Below are 15,768 nucleotides of genomic sequence, written 5' to 3' on the forward strand. Positions count from 1 at the left end.
ACAATGCAAGCTGAAGCCGTAACTAGAACTGCTTCATTTGGCGGATGCGATTCCTAAGCCGTGATGAAGCCTCTCTGACGAAGCAACACAAATATGGGCAGCAAGTCACGCATCCTAGTTGAGCTCAAGCATAACAAAGCTGCTCGCGTTCCCTCGCCACCAATCCCTGAAGACTTGTTGATTGCACGATTCTAAAACTGCAAGGGCAGTCTTCCAAAAAACGACGCAGCCGCCAAAGTATAAAAACTACAGAATAGGAGAAAGAGTTGAGAAGATGAGGAAGGAAGAGTTTTACACACACAACAGGCACCAATAACTCGTGTAATAAGTCAGCGTCCGCGTCGCCCGCAGGCAATACCGACCTGGAACGTTGCAATGCTAATGTAATATCTGCCTGCTTCCAGTCCAACCTGTCAAGCTTTGTTACTGAACCGACGCTGCATGCGGTGGCCGGAATATTGACTCTGCTCCCTTCTTTCCTGGTGGATTCGTCGGCAACAATGTAAAGGAGAGGTGTAAAATAGAGAAGGGTAATATGTCAGAAGAGAAAACTCCATCGCACACATTCGTGGTCGTGTGCACAACATATGCAGGTGGATGTCCACTGGATATCCAGTAGATATCTTATTTGAGTCGCCATTCGTATTGTGGGACATTTAGTGGGCGCGCTTGAGACTGTGCCAATTATGGTCGCGTGATTAGGGACGGGACGAGGAACTTGGTTGTTTTCTAACTCGGCAGGCTTACTGAATGTCCCGCACTGTTCAGCTCCTCACTTGTTCCGGTCAGTACTTCAACATCAAGATGAAAGTAAAGCTAAATCCTTTATTCTTTTTTTTGGGGGCACAGCTAGCTCCAAGAACAGGCCTCACATTTGACCACTCGTTGTGGCTTCGAAAACAGCTTGACCGGCGTGGTTATGGGGGATAAGAGTATTGCCACGTATCATTGTAGTGTTTGTTCGTTCACGCTCAAGGCTGCAGGAAAGGGCTGTTATCACTTTTGTTTGTGACGCGAGAAGCGACCGGACTAATCTCGATTTTTCACAGCCATGAACAGCTGCATCTACTTGTTTCTAGATTACTCTAGATGATCTCGACCTGTTATCTCGAAGTTTCCTTGCCGGCTTTAAATTGAACGATGCCGCGAGCAGCGGGCATTCGTAGATCGACGATTGGCGAGCACGCTTGTTGCTTAAGCCGCCACCGAGTGATTCAGTTCTTTTGCGGGCGCAAGTCAGCCCAAATAAAGAGCTTCGTTTGCAAGTCTTTCTGGCGTCTTCCTGACCGCTGGACTGCCGTCACTACAACGTGACATCTGCCTTGAGCGTGAACGAACAAACACTACAATGATACGTTGCATTATTCTTCCTTTATAAAAGCCAGTCGATGAACTTAATTCAGTATCCCCTTCAACTGGCATCCGGCAAAATACATCTGATATTCAAAAAAAAAAAAAAAATCTGGATCTGGCATCAACCTGCTCACCGTCACCTGGTGAGCCAACATCCCAGGTATATGGCCTGCCCAAAAAGCGGCTGCAGTGTCTGAGAATTTCTTCAGCACTGGGTGCAAACGAATCAACGACCAATGTCGCAAAGAGAAAGAGAGGGAGAGAGAGAGAGATCTTCGAGAGGTGGGGTTGGAAATGTATAGAGCTGCTTGTTTACTTTTTTTATTAACATATTCAGGCAATATTGTGTAGGATCTTTTAACAGACCATGGTAGTCCTTCTTCCAATGTGAGTCTACTTATCATTTGGATCAAATGTTTTCATTTGCCTTTACCAAGATCTGTGAGGAGCTGCATTGTGTCGCATCCGTTTTTCTTGGCCTTTTATGAGAACAGAAAATTACTATTGCCTTTGGGGTGGTTTGCTTCAAATTAGTTGTTTCTTAAACTACATGACATCCAGAATTAGTCATGGAATCTTTTTTTTAAACAATGAAATCTGTGTCGCGGTGGCTGAATTTCGATGAAGGAGAAATTCTAGAGGCCGGTGTACAGTGCGATGTCAGTGCACGTTAAAGAACCCCAGGTGGTCTAAATTTCCGGAGCCCTTCACTACGGCGTCCCTCATAGCCTGAGTTGCTTTGGGACGTTAAACCCCAATAAACCAGTAACCAAACAAAACGACGAACACTACACGAATCCTGTTTTCTCATGCAGCTGGTTATGAAAGCAGGCGAAGGCAAACTGAGAGACAAATGCAGGTAGTGTGCATATTTATATTGAAACATGCATACAGGAGGTTGCTTTAAGTACACCAGTTTGTCGAATTCTCACCCCCCCCCCAACTCCCCCCCCCCCCCCCCCCTCCTAGGTTTTACCACCATGCCACTAATTGCGCGTTTGACCTGGTAGTTATCGGCGCGACAACCAACCTACTGTTACGAAGCTGTATCGTAAGGCGTTACTTTTATTTCGCTAGCCGAACGTTTAAGGTAAACCCACAGCAGTGTCACCTCTTGTTCAACGGCGTAGGCACACGAAACACCAAATAAAAGCTTTGCCAAACTACGAGTGTCGCACTGATCGTCACCGGCTTGCATGCGCAATTATGCAGATTGACTTTAAACTTTGGAGTCGAATATCCCAATGGGTACTGGAGCTCCCTTTGACATCTTGTGGACGTTTAGGACATTTGTGGGACGTCCAAGGGAGGTTCAGTGCCCACTGGGATCATCTCAAAACATGCGCGTGGTAGCAGAATCATACCGAATCGAATAGTCTATGAATGCGACCTCCTTTAAGTTTCAAATTAAGCATGTACACTAGATGCAGAGCCTAAGAAGTTCAGTACTCTATTACAGTTAGGAAATCGACGACGACATTTGTCCTTTCACTTTGTGTCCGCCTGGTCGGTTAACCTCCATGCGAAAGCAGTTTTTGTGTTCTGTTTGTCGTGTGTTGTTTTTTTAAAAAATCTAGAAAGCGTAATTTCGAACAGCCTGTATGCATCTTGCTCTGACCCCGCAACAACCTCTCTGCAATCTGTGCCGTGAGCTTCTCTACAGTAACTGGGTGGGCGTTCGCTCGTACGCTGTTAATAATGAAGTAGCAAAATGCAATCGTTCATGCTGACTCTATACCCAACTCCAACCAACCCGTCGGCACGTGAATGAACAAAAATAAAGTTACAAAAGAAACAAACAGCACCCGAACTTCCCGCCGCGTTTTTCCGCATAACCGAAAGTGTCCTTTGCTCGACCGAGGGAGGGCTTCAATTCGACCGCGGTCGCAGTCTGAAATCGATGGTCGCCTGGCACGCTTCCTTTCCATCGATGTCACGTGACCGGTGACCCAGCTCAAACCAACGCGTGCCGCACAATTGATCTCTCCAGGGAACGTTATCTCTCTACATGGTTTCTTTTTTATTTTCAGTTTTCTTTATGCTTGAACTTATTTTCTTGTTCCAGTAACCCAGTGGCTCCCCCCTCTATGTTTAATAACGGTAATGGTTCTTTCCATGTAGCAGCTTTATACAGTCGCGCCCTCTTCCGGCTCTGAGATCGTATGTAGTAGTCCGAAACGCTACACACTATATACTGCTACTAGACTGATACACGTTAGACAGCTGCATCCATTTCGGTTTACCCTCAATCCCTCATTTCACCATTTCTTTGCTCTTTGCTTTTTTTTTTTTCGGACGTCGGTGGCACATGCGAGGATTGGCTAGACACACGGCCTCGCGAAAGCTACACGGACTGGACATTATCCGGACGCATTTGGGACATATGCGCCCCGAATCAGGATATAGTCGGGACGTTGCCCGGACGTCGTTAGCCGGAGGAGGATAGATAAAGTGGCTCGATTAGCTTTCATTGCCTGGACTGGTGGAAGGGTTCGCGCCAGCAGGAGATTGCGCGCTATTCCTGCGTAAAGCACGTGTTTACTAGTGGGGAAAAGGCGGAAGCATTCGCGCTGTTGGTTAGCAGGGACGATGACCAGACAAGGCTCACCAGTGAATCTACTTGCTAGAACAACCTAGCCGAGTTGCCTATTCCGCTTTATCTTTGCTCAGAGCATCATTCACCAAATATGTTTCACTCTTGCAGGATTTTGCGCTGTATTTTCAGAACACTTGATCCAATAACATTTTGTTGCTTTATACCTCGATGACGAAGCGTTTTGCAATATAGCCCTTTGCCTTCAAGTACAGTTGAACCTTATTATAACGAAATGGTCTATAACGAAATATTGTAAATAACGAAGGCATGACGATTCCCCTTGGAGGCTCGGTCAACACGAGCTATAATGAAACTGCGGCTATAACGATGTAAGCGCTCGGCTTCTGCAACTTCGTTATGACGCGATTAAACTGTTAGAACGTAATCTGTGCGCACAGTTAGCAAAAAATGTTCTGAAGGTATATCAAACCACTTTACTTGAAACGCTGGGACGAGTACTTTCATAGTTTATTTTTTTCCCTTAATTACCTACAGCGGTTCTGAACACTAAAGTTTGGATCTACGCTTCTCGTAGCGAACCAGCGCTACTGTTTCTGTGGCACCGTGTGTTCCAAGTGGTCTCACAGCGTATTTCCTTTGGGCTGCGAACGTATCCGAAAATATGTTTAGAAACTTAACAAGGAATAAAAGACTTGAACTGTGCGATTAAACGCAGAGGAAAGTACCTTCTAGTGGGTTTTCACAAAGCCTAATGAGTAACTCTGTTTCGTTAATTAGCCTCCCTGTTCCGTTAATTACCTCCGCCCTCGCGCCGTTTTTGCCTTCGCATCGAAAATGCGCGAAACCTGCGTAAATGCTCCTTTATATGAGAAATCACAAACAGTAAGCGAACGCCCATCTGACTGTCTTAAATATGCCAAATTAAGTATTTTATAGAAAAGTGTACAGAGCTAGAGAGCACATTTTCTTGCACTGGACGTGGTTGTGAGGTTCCAAACATACCTGATACGTTTGTACCATCGCCTCTTTGACCGCGAAGCAAAACCAATCGAAAGACCAGACGAGGTTGGGCTCCGCGGTTAAGTCCCGGCGCATTATTGATCCAACCACGTAGGCCCGCAATGCAAAGCTGTATGCAGATTCACACGCACTCGACTCTCCCAAGGACATGCAGACCTGTGTACATAATCGAACTCACGGTCTCTCATTAAGCAACGGGAGTTCTCCAGTCGCTGAGCCACTGCTATGCGTATGAATCCCGAACCTGGGCAACGATTATTTTTTGGTAAATGCGATGAATTTCTCCTTTTAATTCAGTTTGTTATCCTCGTTGCTCGAGGAGTAGCATGTGCTTTGGCGGCTCTGGAGGCTCGGCTCTAGTCTCTCAACGAGAACTTCTTTTCTGAATGGCGAGCTTTATTAATGTATCCTTATGAAACCTAAGGTTTGACGAAATCTCCTCTGGTCGAGTAGTATATTCATGTGTGAAAAGAAAGGAATAACGCCGACCAAAAGGGAGTTGGAAAATGATGTAAATCACGGTTCGTGTTCCGTGAACAAGCCTTGTTGCTCCCCACGAAGTAAACAAGGCTTCCGTACGGAAGCCGAAACGTCCTTTACATCTTTTGCCAACTCCCTTTTGGTCTGCGTTATACCTTTCTTTTCACAACGTATCCTTATCGGACATTGTTCAAATTGGTTTTCTTCGAAACTTAGCAACTGTACACTCTGAATGAATAGCACTTGTTAGCTTGTTTATAATTCGGGCGACAAACTTCACTGGAAAAATTTTTCCGTAGTTAGAATATAAACATTACATCTCTTGAAACATTTCGTAAAGGGCACGGTAAGTTTTTGCTGAGAAGTGGAAAACTCAGCTCATAAGCTTCTTGCAAAATATGCACCATCACCATCAGCCTGACTACACCCACTGCAGGGCAAAGGCCTCTCCCATGTCTCTCCAATTAACCCTGTCCTGTGCCGGTTGCGGCCACCGTATCCCCGCAAACTTCTTAATCTCATCCGCCCACCTAACTTTCTGCCGCCCCCTGCTACGCTTGCCTTCTCTTGGAATCCACTCCGTTGCCCTTAGCGACCAGCGGTTATCTTGCTTTCCCATTATATGCTCTCCCCATGCCCATTTGTCCTTCTTAATTTCGACTAGGATATCATTAAGCCGCGTTTGTTCCTGTACCCACTCTGTCCTCTTCCTATCCCCTAAGGTTACACCTATCATTTTTCTTTCCATAGGTTGCTGCGTTGTTCTCAATGTAAGTTAAACCCATTTCGTTAGCAGCCATGTTTCTGCCCCACAGGTGACCCAAATGCACGAAGCTACAAAACCTCCATGTGCCTGTAATTTTGACGTGACTCATCGAACTAAATGTCGCAAAATAACGAGTTCGCTATTCTATGTGCTTCGTCACATCGTCGTCGTTGCGTGCGGCTTCAAAGCTCAAGAGAATAAGTCTTTACAGTAGCCTTACTTCTTGAAAGCCCTATCTAGTCTAAGAAGAATTATGCGCTTCTTTCCCGGCTGGCGCCACGCTTGAGATAATTTATTACCAAAGAAGTTGAGAATACTCGGCGGGAAAATGAAAAAAAAAAAAAAAGCCGTGCTACTAACATGGCCGCACCGCTGTAATTTGTCGCATTCACAATTAGCACGGGCCGGAAGAAAATAAAGCAACTTTATTCTCAGTAGAGAAGGCGCTTTCGAAGGAAGTTTCCAGTGGGGTTTGTATCAAACGAGATTCGCTAAGCTGGAACGGCTAAGCAAGGAAAAATTCTAAATGTTATATTTAAAGAAACCCGAAGAAAAATCGATTAGGTCAACTCATTAACCGCGTCTGGCCTGACCGTAAGAGCGGCTCGGAAAGGTGAAGAGGGGGTTCGGGGATAAGGAAGCGGAAGTTACATTGATTGCTCCCCTAATCACAGCACCGGGTACATGCAAATGAGTGTGCCCAGGCGCAGTCGATATTCTTCAGAGTTTACTCGGCTTATCGCCCCGACGTGCTCCTTTATTCCGTCTTTGTAAGCCCGTGTCGTGGGTCTGTGTTAAGTACGAAAGAGAGCTCCGTCAGAGCAGGAAGGCAAGAACGTCTGGAGATAAGAATACGTCGATCGATGGAGAACCGAATCGAAAGCAATCATTTCAGTCGTGAACGGTTTGATAAATTGGCAGGTCGTTTGAAAGGTTATAACGCTGTCGGGCGGTTCCTGTGTTGGATATATAAAAGGAAGGATTTCACTGCCATCGAGGACTGCGAAACGATCCTCTTGCTAGGGGTTTCGTGACCACTTCACGGATCGTTGATGCACGTGACATCATCCTTCTTGCCCTTGTTAGCAAAAGAAGGAACGCTGCCGCGCATCTTTCTTTCTTTCTTTGTGTGTGTGTGTGTGCGTGTGCGTGTGTGTGCGTGTGTGTGTGTGTGTACGGGAGAGACAGCGCTGATGGAGGAGGAGAGGTTATGAGAAAGGGGGAAGAGGTAGCAACTGTTTGAATTGTGTCCCTTCACTAATGGCATAACTCCGCTGTGTACTCTGAGTGAGATAATTAGTGTGCCTTCACTTTCCCATTACACTATTCCCCAATCAAACCTGAACCACGCCAAGACGAAACAAAATAAGGAGGAGGGAAAAAGAGTCTTGAAATGTAAATGTATACGCCTATAGTACAGCCGTACAGCCACCAGAAATGAAGGCAACAGATCAACCCAGTGAATAGTAATTAGGCACCAATAAAAGGACCAGTATGAAAACCAATGCTATACTAGCCACACGCAAGGTTAGGGAGAGAAGAATGGACATATCATAAAACTTCTAAGCATAACTTGAACGTAAACGACCTTGTCTCTGTAGCGGAAGCCTTTGCATGGCAAGCAAGGGATATTACCACAGATGTTACGTTATGTTTAACATTTTAAACGCCGTTCTTCGTCTATCGCCAGAGTTGCTTGTTGTAGAACATTTCGTTAGTCCCCTCTTTCGCCAGTTCGATCTTGTCGCCGTCTCTCCTCGGCCACAGCTTGTGCTGTGGAGCCTAAAATCAAGTCCATGCCGCAAATGATACGAATGTTCATTCTGTGATCTTTAGACGCAACAGTGGTTTAATGTCGCAGCAGATACTTATCCATCATGGACACAATAATACATCGATTGTATTTACGTTTTGATTTCTCCGTCATTTGTGAATGGCTCAAGAGACGACGTGCTCATGGTGTTTTTGCGATCGGTTAGTTAGTTCGGCGGACGAGCAGGACGAAATGCACACAGAGGATAAGAGCCACTATGACACGCCGGCCTAGAAAACGCATAGACCAAGCTTTCTGAGAGAGAGAGAGAGAGAGAGAGACTCTTTAATGAAGAGCAGAGAATTTAGCCGGCGCTTAAAAATCGCTTAAAAATGGGTACTAAGGATGCAATGGCGAGAATTGATGTAACCTATGGAGCGATGGAGTGCATAGTCCGTCAAATGGGCTGACGAAGTTCACTGCATGAAGAATGCATGAAGGTGGTGGTGGTGGTGGTGAAAACATTTATTAAGAAAGGACAGGAGGTATGCTTGGATCAGCCCGTAAGGGAGCGATCCTTACAAACACTAGGTGGAGGTCCCTAGTATGGGACCCCAGTGGCGGTGGCCGCCGCCCGGGCGCGCCCGACTAAGGCTTGTTGGGCCTGTAAGTCGTGGCAGCCGAGCAGGGTCGCCTCCCAGTCCTCCCGGGTTGGGTTGGGGATGGGGGGAATAGCCGGGTTGGAGGGGCAGGCCCACACCATGTGATAGGTGTCAGAAGACACCGCACTACAGTGCGGGCAGCTGCCGTTACAGGAGGGGTCAAAATGCTTTAGTGCTGCCGGGCACAGTAATGTATTGGTGAGAAGGCGGAGAAGGAGCCGCTCATCCGCCTTCTTGAGGCCTTTACATGGGCTTGGGTAAAGGCGATGACTGTTTTGATAGTAGGCTGTAATTTCTTTGAATGTATACACCGGATTAAAATCGGGTTCCTGATCGGGTGGGGAGGAGAAAACAGCCCGGTGAGAGAGCGCGCGGGCGGCTGCGTCTGCTGCCTCGTTTCCTGCCAAACCCTGATGAGCAGGGGCCCATATGAGGTAACGGTGTGCGGGGTCCGTATCCCGTATGCAATTTTGGTATATTCGATAGGCTAGGAAAGGAGTGCAGCCTTGTTCGACGTTCCGACAGGCCCCTCGCGAGTCGGTGATTATGTATTTTGAATCGGAATGTGAGGCCGCGAGAGCAATCGCGACCTCTTCTGCTAGTGTTGCACTTCTGGCTCTGAAGGTGAGGCCGTTAACTGTGTTGCTGTTGTGAACTACCGCGGCCGTGTACCATCCCCCGTGGTGAGGACCGGAGGCGTCCACGTAGTATACACCTGTTTTGTTGCCATAATATCGGGCTAGCGCTTCCGCTCGTGCCAGGCGCCGACCATTATGGTCTTCGTGTGACATGTTTGCTGGAAGAGGCCGCACGTGGAGGGCACGTCTCCACAGTTCTGGGATGCGAAACCTGTCTTCCATTGGAGGGGTGTGTTGGATATGGAGTCGAGCAAGAAGGCGGCGACCCGACTCCGTTAGCGACAAGCGCGTGTACTGGTTTGTAAGGTGCGCCTCCCGGAGCTCCCGGAAAGTATTCACCACCCCAAGAGCCATAAGCCGGCTGTTTGAAGTAGTGATGGGGAGGTCAAGGGCACGCTTAATAATTTTGCGAAGGATGACCTCAAGCGCATCCTCCTCTTGTTTCCGTAGGTGGAGATAAGGAGTCGAATAGAGAATTCGACTGGTTACAAAGGCGTTTGCCAGCCGCAAGGCATCCTTACTTCGTAACCCCCCGCGTTTGTTGGAAACCCGGCGGACCATACGGCCCACCTGGTCCCCCACCTTTCGGAGTTTGGCCATTGTAGTGTCTGGCCGTCTGTGTTTGTGGATGTAGAGTCCTAGTACCCGTATCTCGTCACTTTCGCGTATGGGACCGCTCTCAAGAGAAAGAGAGATTTTAGTTGCGCACTTCTGTGAGGGGCGCAGGTGCACAAATTCCGATTTTTGAGGGGAACATTGAAGACCGCAGCGGCGGGCGTAGCGGTCTACTATCGTCGCCGCTGTTTGCAGGCTGGCTTCAATGTCTCCTGTGCTGACCTGCGTGGCCCATATGGTTATGTCATCGGCGTACAGGGCGTGCTGCACGCCGGCGACACCATCCAGTTGTGCCGGCAGGTGCATCACAGCCAGATTGAAGAGCAGCGGGGAAAGTACCGCCCCTTGGGGGGTTCCCCGCGTGCCGAGTAGGTAAGGACCATGCTCTCTATCTTGGATGCGGATGTAGGATTGACGATCCATTAAAAATTGGCATATGTATCTGAATGTGTTGAGGCCACAGTCGGTCTGACTTAGGTTAGTGAGTATGATCTCGTGTGTTACATTGTCAAATGCCCCTTTGAGATCCAAGGCGGGTACTACCGGTCATTATGGGGGCATTCGAGGGGGTCAAGGACTTCCCGATTAAGTTGCAGGAGGACATCCTGTGCGGATCTGTGTGGGCGGAATCCGAACATGGTGCTCGCAAATACATGTTTGTGTTCAAGATATGCAGATAACCGATCCCGCACCATCGTCTCCATGAGTTTGCCCACACAAGAGGTGAGAGAGATGGGGCGGAGGTTATCTGTGTCAACTGGTTTGCCTGTTTTAGGGATGAAAGTGACCAGAGCCGTTTTCCAGTCAATTGGAAGGGGGGTGTCCCCGCGCCAAATTGCATTGATGTAGGCGAGGAGGGACTGGTATGCCAAGTCGGGCAGGTTCGTCAAAAGCTTGACGGTGACCTTATCCCTCCCTGGCGCAGTGCCCCGTTTCATTTTGGCGAGGGCCGCCCGCAGATCATGGAGCTGGAAAGGTTGATCCAGCTCCGTGTTTTCCTTGCCTGCATAAGAGTACGCAGATCCACGGGCGTCTTGGGCTGTACACAGATACTGGTCCCGAAGTTTCTGTGCCAGTTGAGTTGTGTTGCCAGGGAAAGCATGCATGGCTCGCTGCAAATGTTTTTGTGTTTCTGTTCGTGTTTGGGTTGGGTCGATTAGGGCTCGAAAGAGACGCCACGTGTTGCGGCTGGACATTTGTCGCGCGGCCGTGTTACATCTATCCACCCAGTTGGAGTCGGCGAGTTGGGCCGCGTACTCTGCCGCTTTCTGGGTAAGCTCGGCAATTCGAGCTTTAAGCTTTCTATTGTGTTTCTGGCGTCGCCAACGGCGGACGAGGCTGCGACGGGCTTCCCAGAGGTGTAGAAGGTGGTTATCCACGTCCGTGACCGCCTCTGAGAGCTGGATCTGAGTTTCATGCGAGCAAAGGTGTGTCAGCAGCTGTTGGGACCATGCCTGGTATCCTTGCTCCGAAATGGGTGTATTATCAAGTGTGTGAAAATTTTGCCTGAATTTCGTCCAATCTGGGATACGGGCTTGTGTTCTGGCACGCTTGAGGGGTCGTGTGCGTAGTGTAGTGTTAAGGATGCAGTGGTCGCTACCGAGGGTCTCCTCGGTGTTGAGCCAGTCTGCGTGTCGTATGTTGCGAGTGAAGGTTAAGTCCGGACACGTATCCCGTGTCACAGAATTCCCTAGCCGTGTTGGGTTGCATGAAGGTGACGTGCAAGTGAGTTTAAAGCTTATCAAGATGTCCAATGTCTTTTAAATAAGCTTTCTGCACAGAAGAATAAGCTACACATAACAAGCCTGCTGCTGCGAGGGCGTTTAATGGCTAGTGTGTGTGCTTTCATGTACTGTTTTTTTTTTGTGTGTTTATCTGTGCGTACGGTGGGAGGGGCGGAATTTTCGTTCTACCGCCTACGAGCAACGAGTGCCGTAAAACGCGTGGAATGTTCTTCATACAACTGCCCTGCTAAAAAGAAGCCAAAAAAGCGAAAACAGTTAGTTTCGAGGAAAGGTAATGGCGCAGTAACGTCTCACTTCTCCGTGGACATTTCCACCTTGCCTTGATGGAAGGAAGGAAAGTGAGAGTGAAAGAAGAGAGAGAGAAAAAAAGGAGCCATTGTGGGGGGCTTCGGAATAATTTCGAGCACCCGGGGATCTGTAGCGTGTAATGAAATCGCACAGCACAAGGCTGCTTTTACTGTTCGGCCCCCATCAAAACACGACCGCCGCCGTAAAAGGAAGTTGGAAATGTAATTTAAGGTTGCAGAGAGAGAGGTAGAGAGAAGAAACGAAGGTAAGGCGGCAGGTGAGTTGGGTGGAGAGGACGAAGAGGGGAAGAAGTTATGAAGAAAGGAAAGGCGCGATAACTGTATCGCTCTCTGTAGGCAACAGAAAGGCAGGCAGGTCCGCTAAAGCAGGCGAAAGCGGACGAGATCCGTTTCACTACCTGTGGAGAAAGAGAGAAAGAAAGGAAGAAACAAACAAAAGAAGAAAGAGAGAAAGAAGCAAAGAAAGAAGGAAAGAAAGAAAGAAGGAAAGAAAGAAAGAAGGAAAGAGAAAGAAAGAAAGACAGAAAGAAAGACAGAAGGAAAGAAAGAAAGACAGGAAGAAAGACAGAAAGACAGGAAGAAAGACAGAAGGAAAGAAAGAAAGAAAGGAAGAAAGAAAGACAGAAGGAAAGAAAGAAAGAAGCAAAGACAGAAGGAAATAAAGAAGGAAAGAAATAAAGGAAGAAAGAAAGAAAGAAGCTCAGACAGAAGCAAAGACAGAAGGAAAGAAATAAAGGAAGAAAGAAAGAAGTACAGACAGAAGCAGAGGCAGAAGGAAAGAAATAAAGGAAGAAAGAAGTAAGGAGAGAAAGAAGGAAAGAAATTAAGGAGGAGTATAAGCAGAGAAACGATATAACGCGCACTAAGAACGATGCATGTAGGCCTGAGAAGCAGCCTGTCAGTGGTCTCCTGGACGTGTATCTCAGGAACCTTGGCAGAAGTGGCACACCTTTGTCCCATTTACTGATGAGGCCCGAAGTTCCAGGGTATGCGTCGAAGAGAGCCGTCAATAGTCCGGCAGGCTCAAAGCAACCCGCAGTGTCAGGTGATGAGCTTCGAAGCAAGTATAGAAGCAAGGGCGACGGTGAATCGTTTCTGCGCATGCGCAGTTGCACTCCAGGGCTTCAATCTCACCCATGAAGCCCGAATGTGGACGAGTGTGCAGTGTTGTCCCGATGCTCACAAAACGAACTTACCGATACCTGAATGCCGGTGTCGATTACTTAAATATAGCCGGCATTGCTGACGATTACATTCGATGACATATACTAACTGCAGTGATGGCGACGAAAGCAACAATGCTTTAGGAAGCATGAAAGAAAATGCGTTGTAGCTCGGGTAGTTGTAAAAGCGATTCCCCCGTCGTGCGGGCACAGCCGTTATCGCCTCGTGCTGTCAAGCTTCTCATGTTGCGAGTTCTATTGCACGGCCTTGGCGGACAAATTTGAACAAAAAAAAAAAAGAAGAAGCAATGTCTGCGTGTTCAGACTTCTGAGCACGTTATACCTCCCGTTGTGGTCGATACGAACCAGCAGTCGAACCTCCACCAACTAGGTCGTCCGCCGCCCACGAAAATGTTAGAGCAGCTCGATGTGAGCTTCGTAGAACAAAAATGAAGACGTTACGAGGAGCGACAGGGGAAGAAAGAAAAATAGGCTGAATGGACACTTATATTTGAACACCGTTTGCGTTCGTCAATTTGGAGAACGAGAATCATGCCGCAGGGTTGAACCACTTTTGCAATTGTTACCAGTTTACTTCATAAGCGATTCTACAGTATTGTGTTTGAAAAAAAAAGAGTGGTCTCACAGCCCTAAGTTGATTATAGACTACATATCATAATACAGGCAGTTACGCAGAAAGAAATTGAGTGTGATAGAACCTGTAGGTTAAAAACGTTTCAATAGAGTACGAACGTTAGGTACGATGAATGCGCTAACAGAAGTCAGCTGGTTTAGGACGGCGAATCTTGAGTCTACAATTTCATATACATTTTTGCTAAAGACATGTACTTTTCTAGCCAACAGTACAGTTATGCAAATGTGCAGTAAATCAACGGCTGAATCACAAATTACAGAGCAATACTGCAAATTGACTACTTTGAACTGTATAAATAGTGAAAACTGCTTTTTTTTTAATGTAGATATAAACGGGATGTAGCGTAGTCCACAAGCTGCAGGACTGATATTTGAAGCCGTATCTACAGAAAGAATCAAACTGCAAATCTTTAAAATATCAGATATATTTTTTTTTATTTTCACGCACTGAGATATGCTGCCTGTTTACTACACTGCGTTAGATGATCAGAACCGCCTCATGCATAATTTGCATAAAAAATACATAAAATGACAAAAATGACGTGCATAAAAATGACAAAAAGCAAGACACGAGGGAATTATAAAAGACTCACGGATGTAGGCCGCCGGTGTCACTGGAACCGCGAGCAGCAGCTGTAACAGGATTGGCGCCAACAGCGCGGCAAAGATGTGTGTCGAGAAGCACGAGGCGCTGTCTGTCCCGGCGACGAGGCGGCACGACGCACGATGCTGCATACCATCAGCGACGGCAGCGCTCGCACAGGTCCCGAAGTCATCGGTGAGTGCGCGGCACTACCGTAGCCTGCGGCCCGCCGCAGCCGCAGCCGGCATCGGCTTGGCGGCCGAGCGCTGCGCGCCGTCCTCAAACCGAGCACGCGACGAGCACGCCAAGCCCCCGAGAGCCGTTGAGTCCCTAGTTGAGAGGAGAGCGGGTGAGGGGAGAGAGGAGACAAGCCGTCCGGAGTCACAGCTCGCGCAGGAATCCTCTAGAAACACCAACACGGAACCAAACAGCAGCAGCAACGCAGTAGATCGCACGAGGTCTTCAACAAGAGTCGAGGGGCAGAGGGCAGCTGACAGATGTTACTTTCCCACGGCGCTTGGAAAAGAGCGACGGCGACGTTGAAACAACGGGAGTTTTGAATTCACGCTGCCGTCGCCAGCACGCCGCGCTTTCTTTTTCTTCGCAGCGAGATGCCCCAGCTCGGTCAACGCAGCCGCGTCCGAGCGTGTGCGGTTCCCGACTGGTTTTGCCTGCCTGGCTGCAGTCGATAACGACGCTAGCCGAGGCGAACGAGAAGGAGTTCGGGCAGCTCGGGGCTGCCTCGGGGCTCCGACCGGTGGTGGCGGGTTTGTTTTTGGTTCCGAAGGCCGCCGCGAGGTGGTGCCACGGGTTACAAATTGTGGTGGCGCTGACGCTTTGTGTTGCTCCGGGGCTCGCGCCGCAGGCTACCTTGCTTCGATATGCGGGTTGCTCTGTTTACTTGTTGCAGATTTGTATTTTAAGAAACCGTCAGAGAGACGTCGGTGAGGTATGTGCAGGTCGACTCCACAGCAAGGCGGGCATTATGTGCGTGATAGATGTCGATAACCTGACAACTTATTAATAAAAATTGAAGAATCAAATTTTTAACTTAGTGTGGACTACAGTTTGAGGGAGGCATCCTTTCACTCATTACCTTGAAAAACAACCTACTCCAACGAAAAGGAAAATGTCTAGAGAATATAATACAATCTGCACCTCAAACGCTTAAAAATCGTTCGGAGTAGCCCTTTAAAGTTGCTAGTCTACCCCTGAGCTACAAGTTTTGTTAACCCGTTTGAAGCTTGCCTCGTGGGTTTTAATGAAATGTTACGACGACTGTACCTGACTCAACTTAGACATTCGAAGCAGTTCGAAACGTTGCAGAAGGGTTGCTGAATACTGGCAGTTTTTGCGAACCAAATGACCGTGACTATCGGTGACCGGTGGCGGCGAACAAAGGGCCACCTGGTGGCATATAGGTCGAACCTCGTTATAACAAAACGGTTTATAACGAAATAATGGATACAAA

At 48.0% G+C, this 15,768-nt stretch overlaps 1 protein-coding gene across 3 annotated transcripts in view; it reads right to left on the reverse strand.

Moving 5' to 3' along the window:
• The window catches only part of LOC149332145 (uncharacterized), a 105,646-nt gene extending 90,765 nt beyond the window's left edge, over positions 1–14,881 (reverse strand). For all 3 annotated transcript variants that reach the window (XM_089557094.1, XM_089557096.1, XM_089557095.1), the window contains exon 1: positions 14,308–14,881. In XM_089557094.1, coding sequence (XP_089413220.1) covers positions 14,308–14,449 — 142 coding nt within the window. In that variant the 5' untranslated portion in view covers positions 14,450–14,881. The remainder of the gene's footprint in view (positions 1–14,307) is intronic.
• Between the last annotated feature and the right edge of the window lie 887 nt (positions 14,882–15,768).

This window comes from Amblyomma mixtum, chromosome 8 (assembly GCF_055824585.1).
Source record: "Amblyomma mixtum isolate Tamu chromosome 8, ASM5582458v1, whole genome shotgun sequence".
Classification (NCBI taxonomy): Eukaryota; Metazoa; Arthropoda; class Arachnida; order Ixodida; family Ixodidae; genus Amblyomma; species Amblyomma mixtum.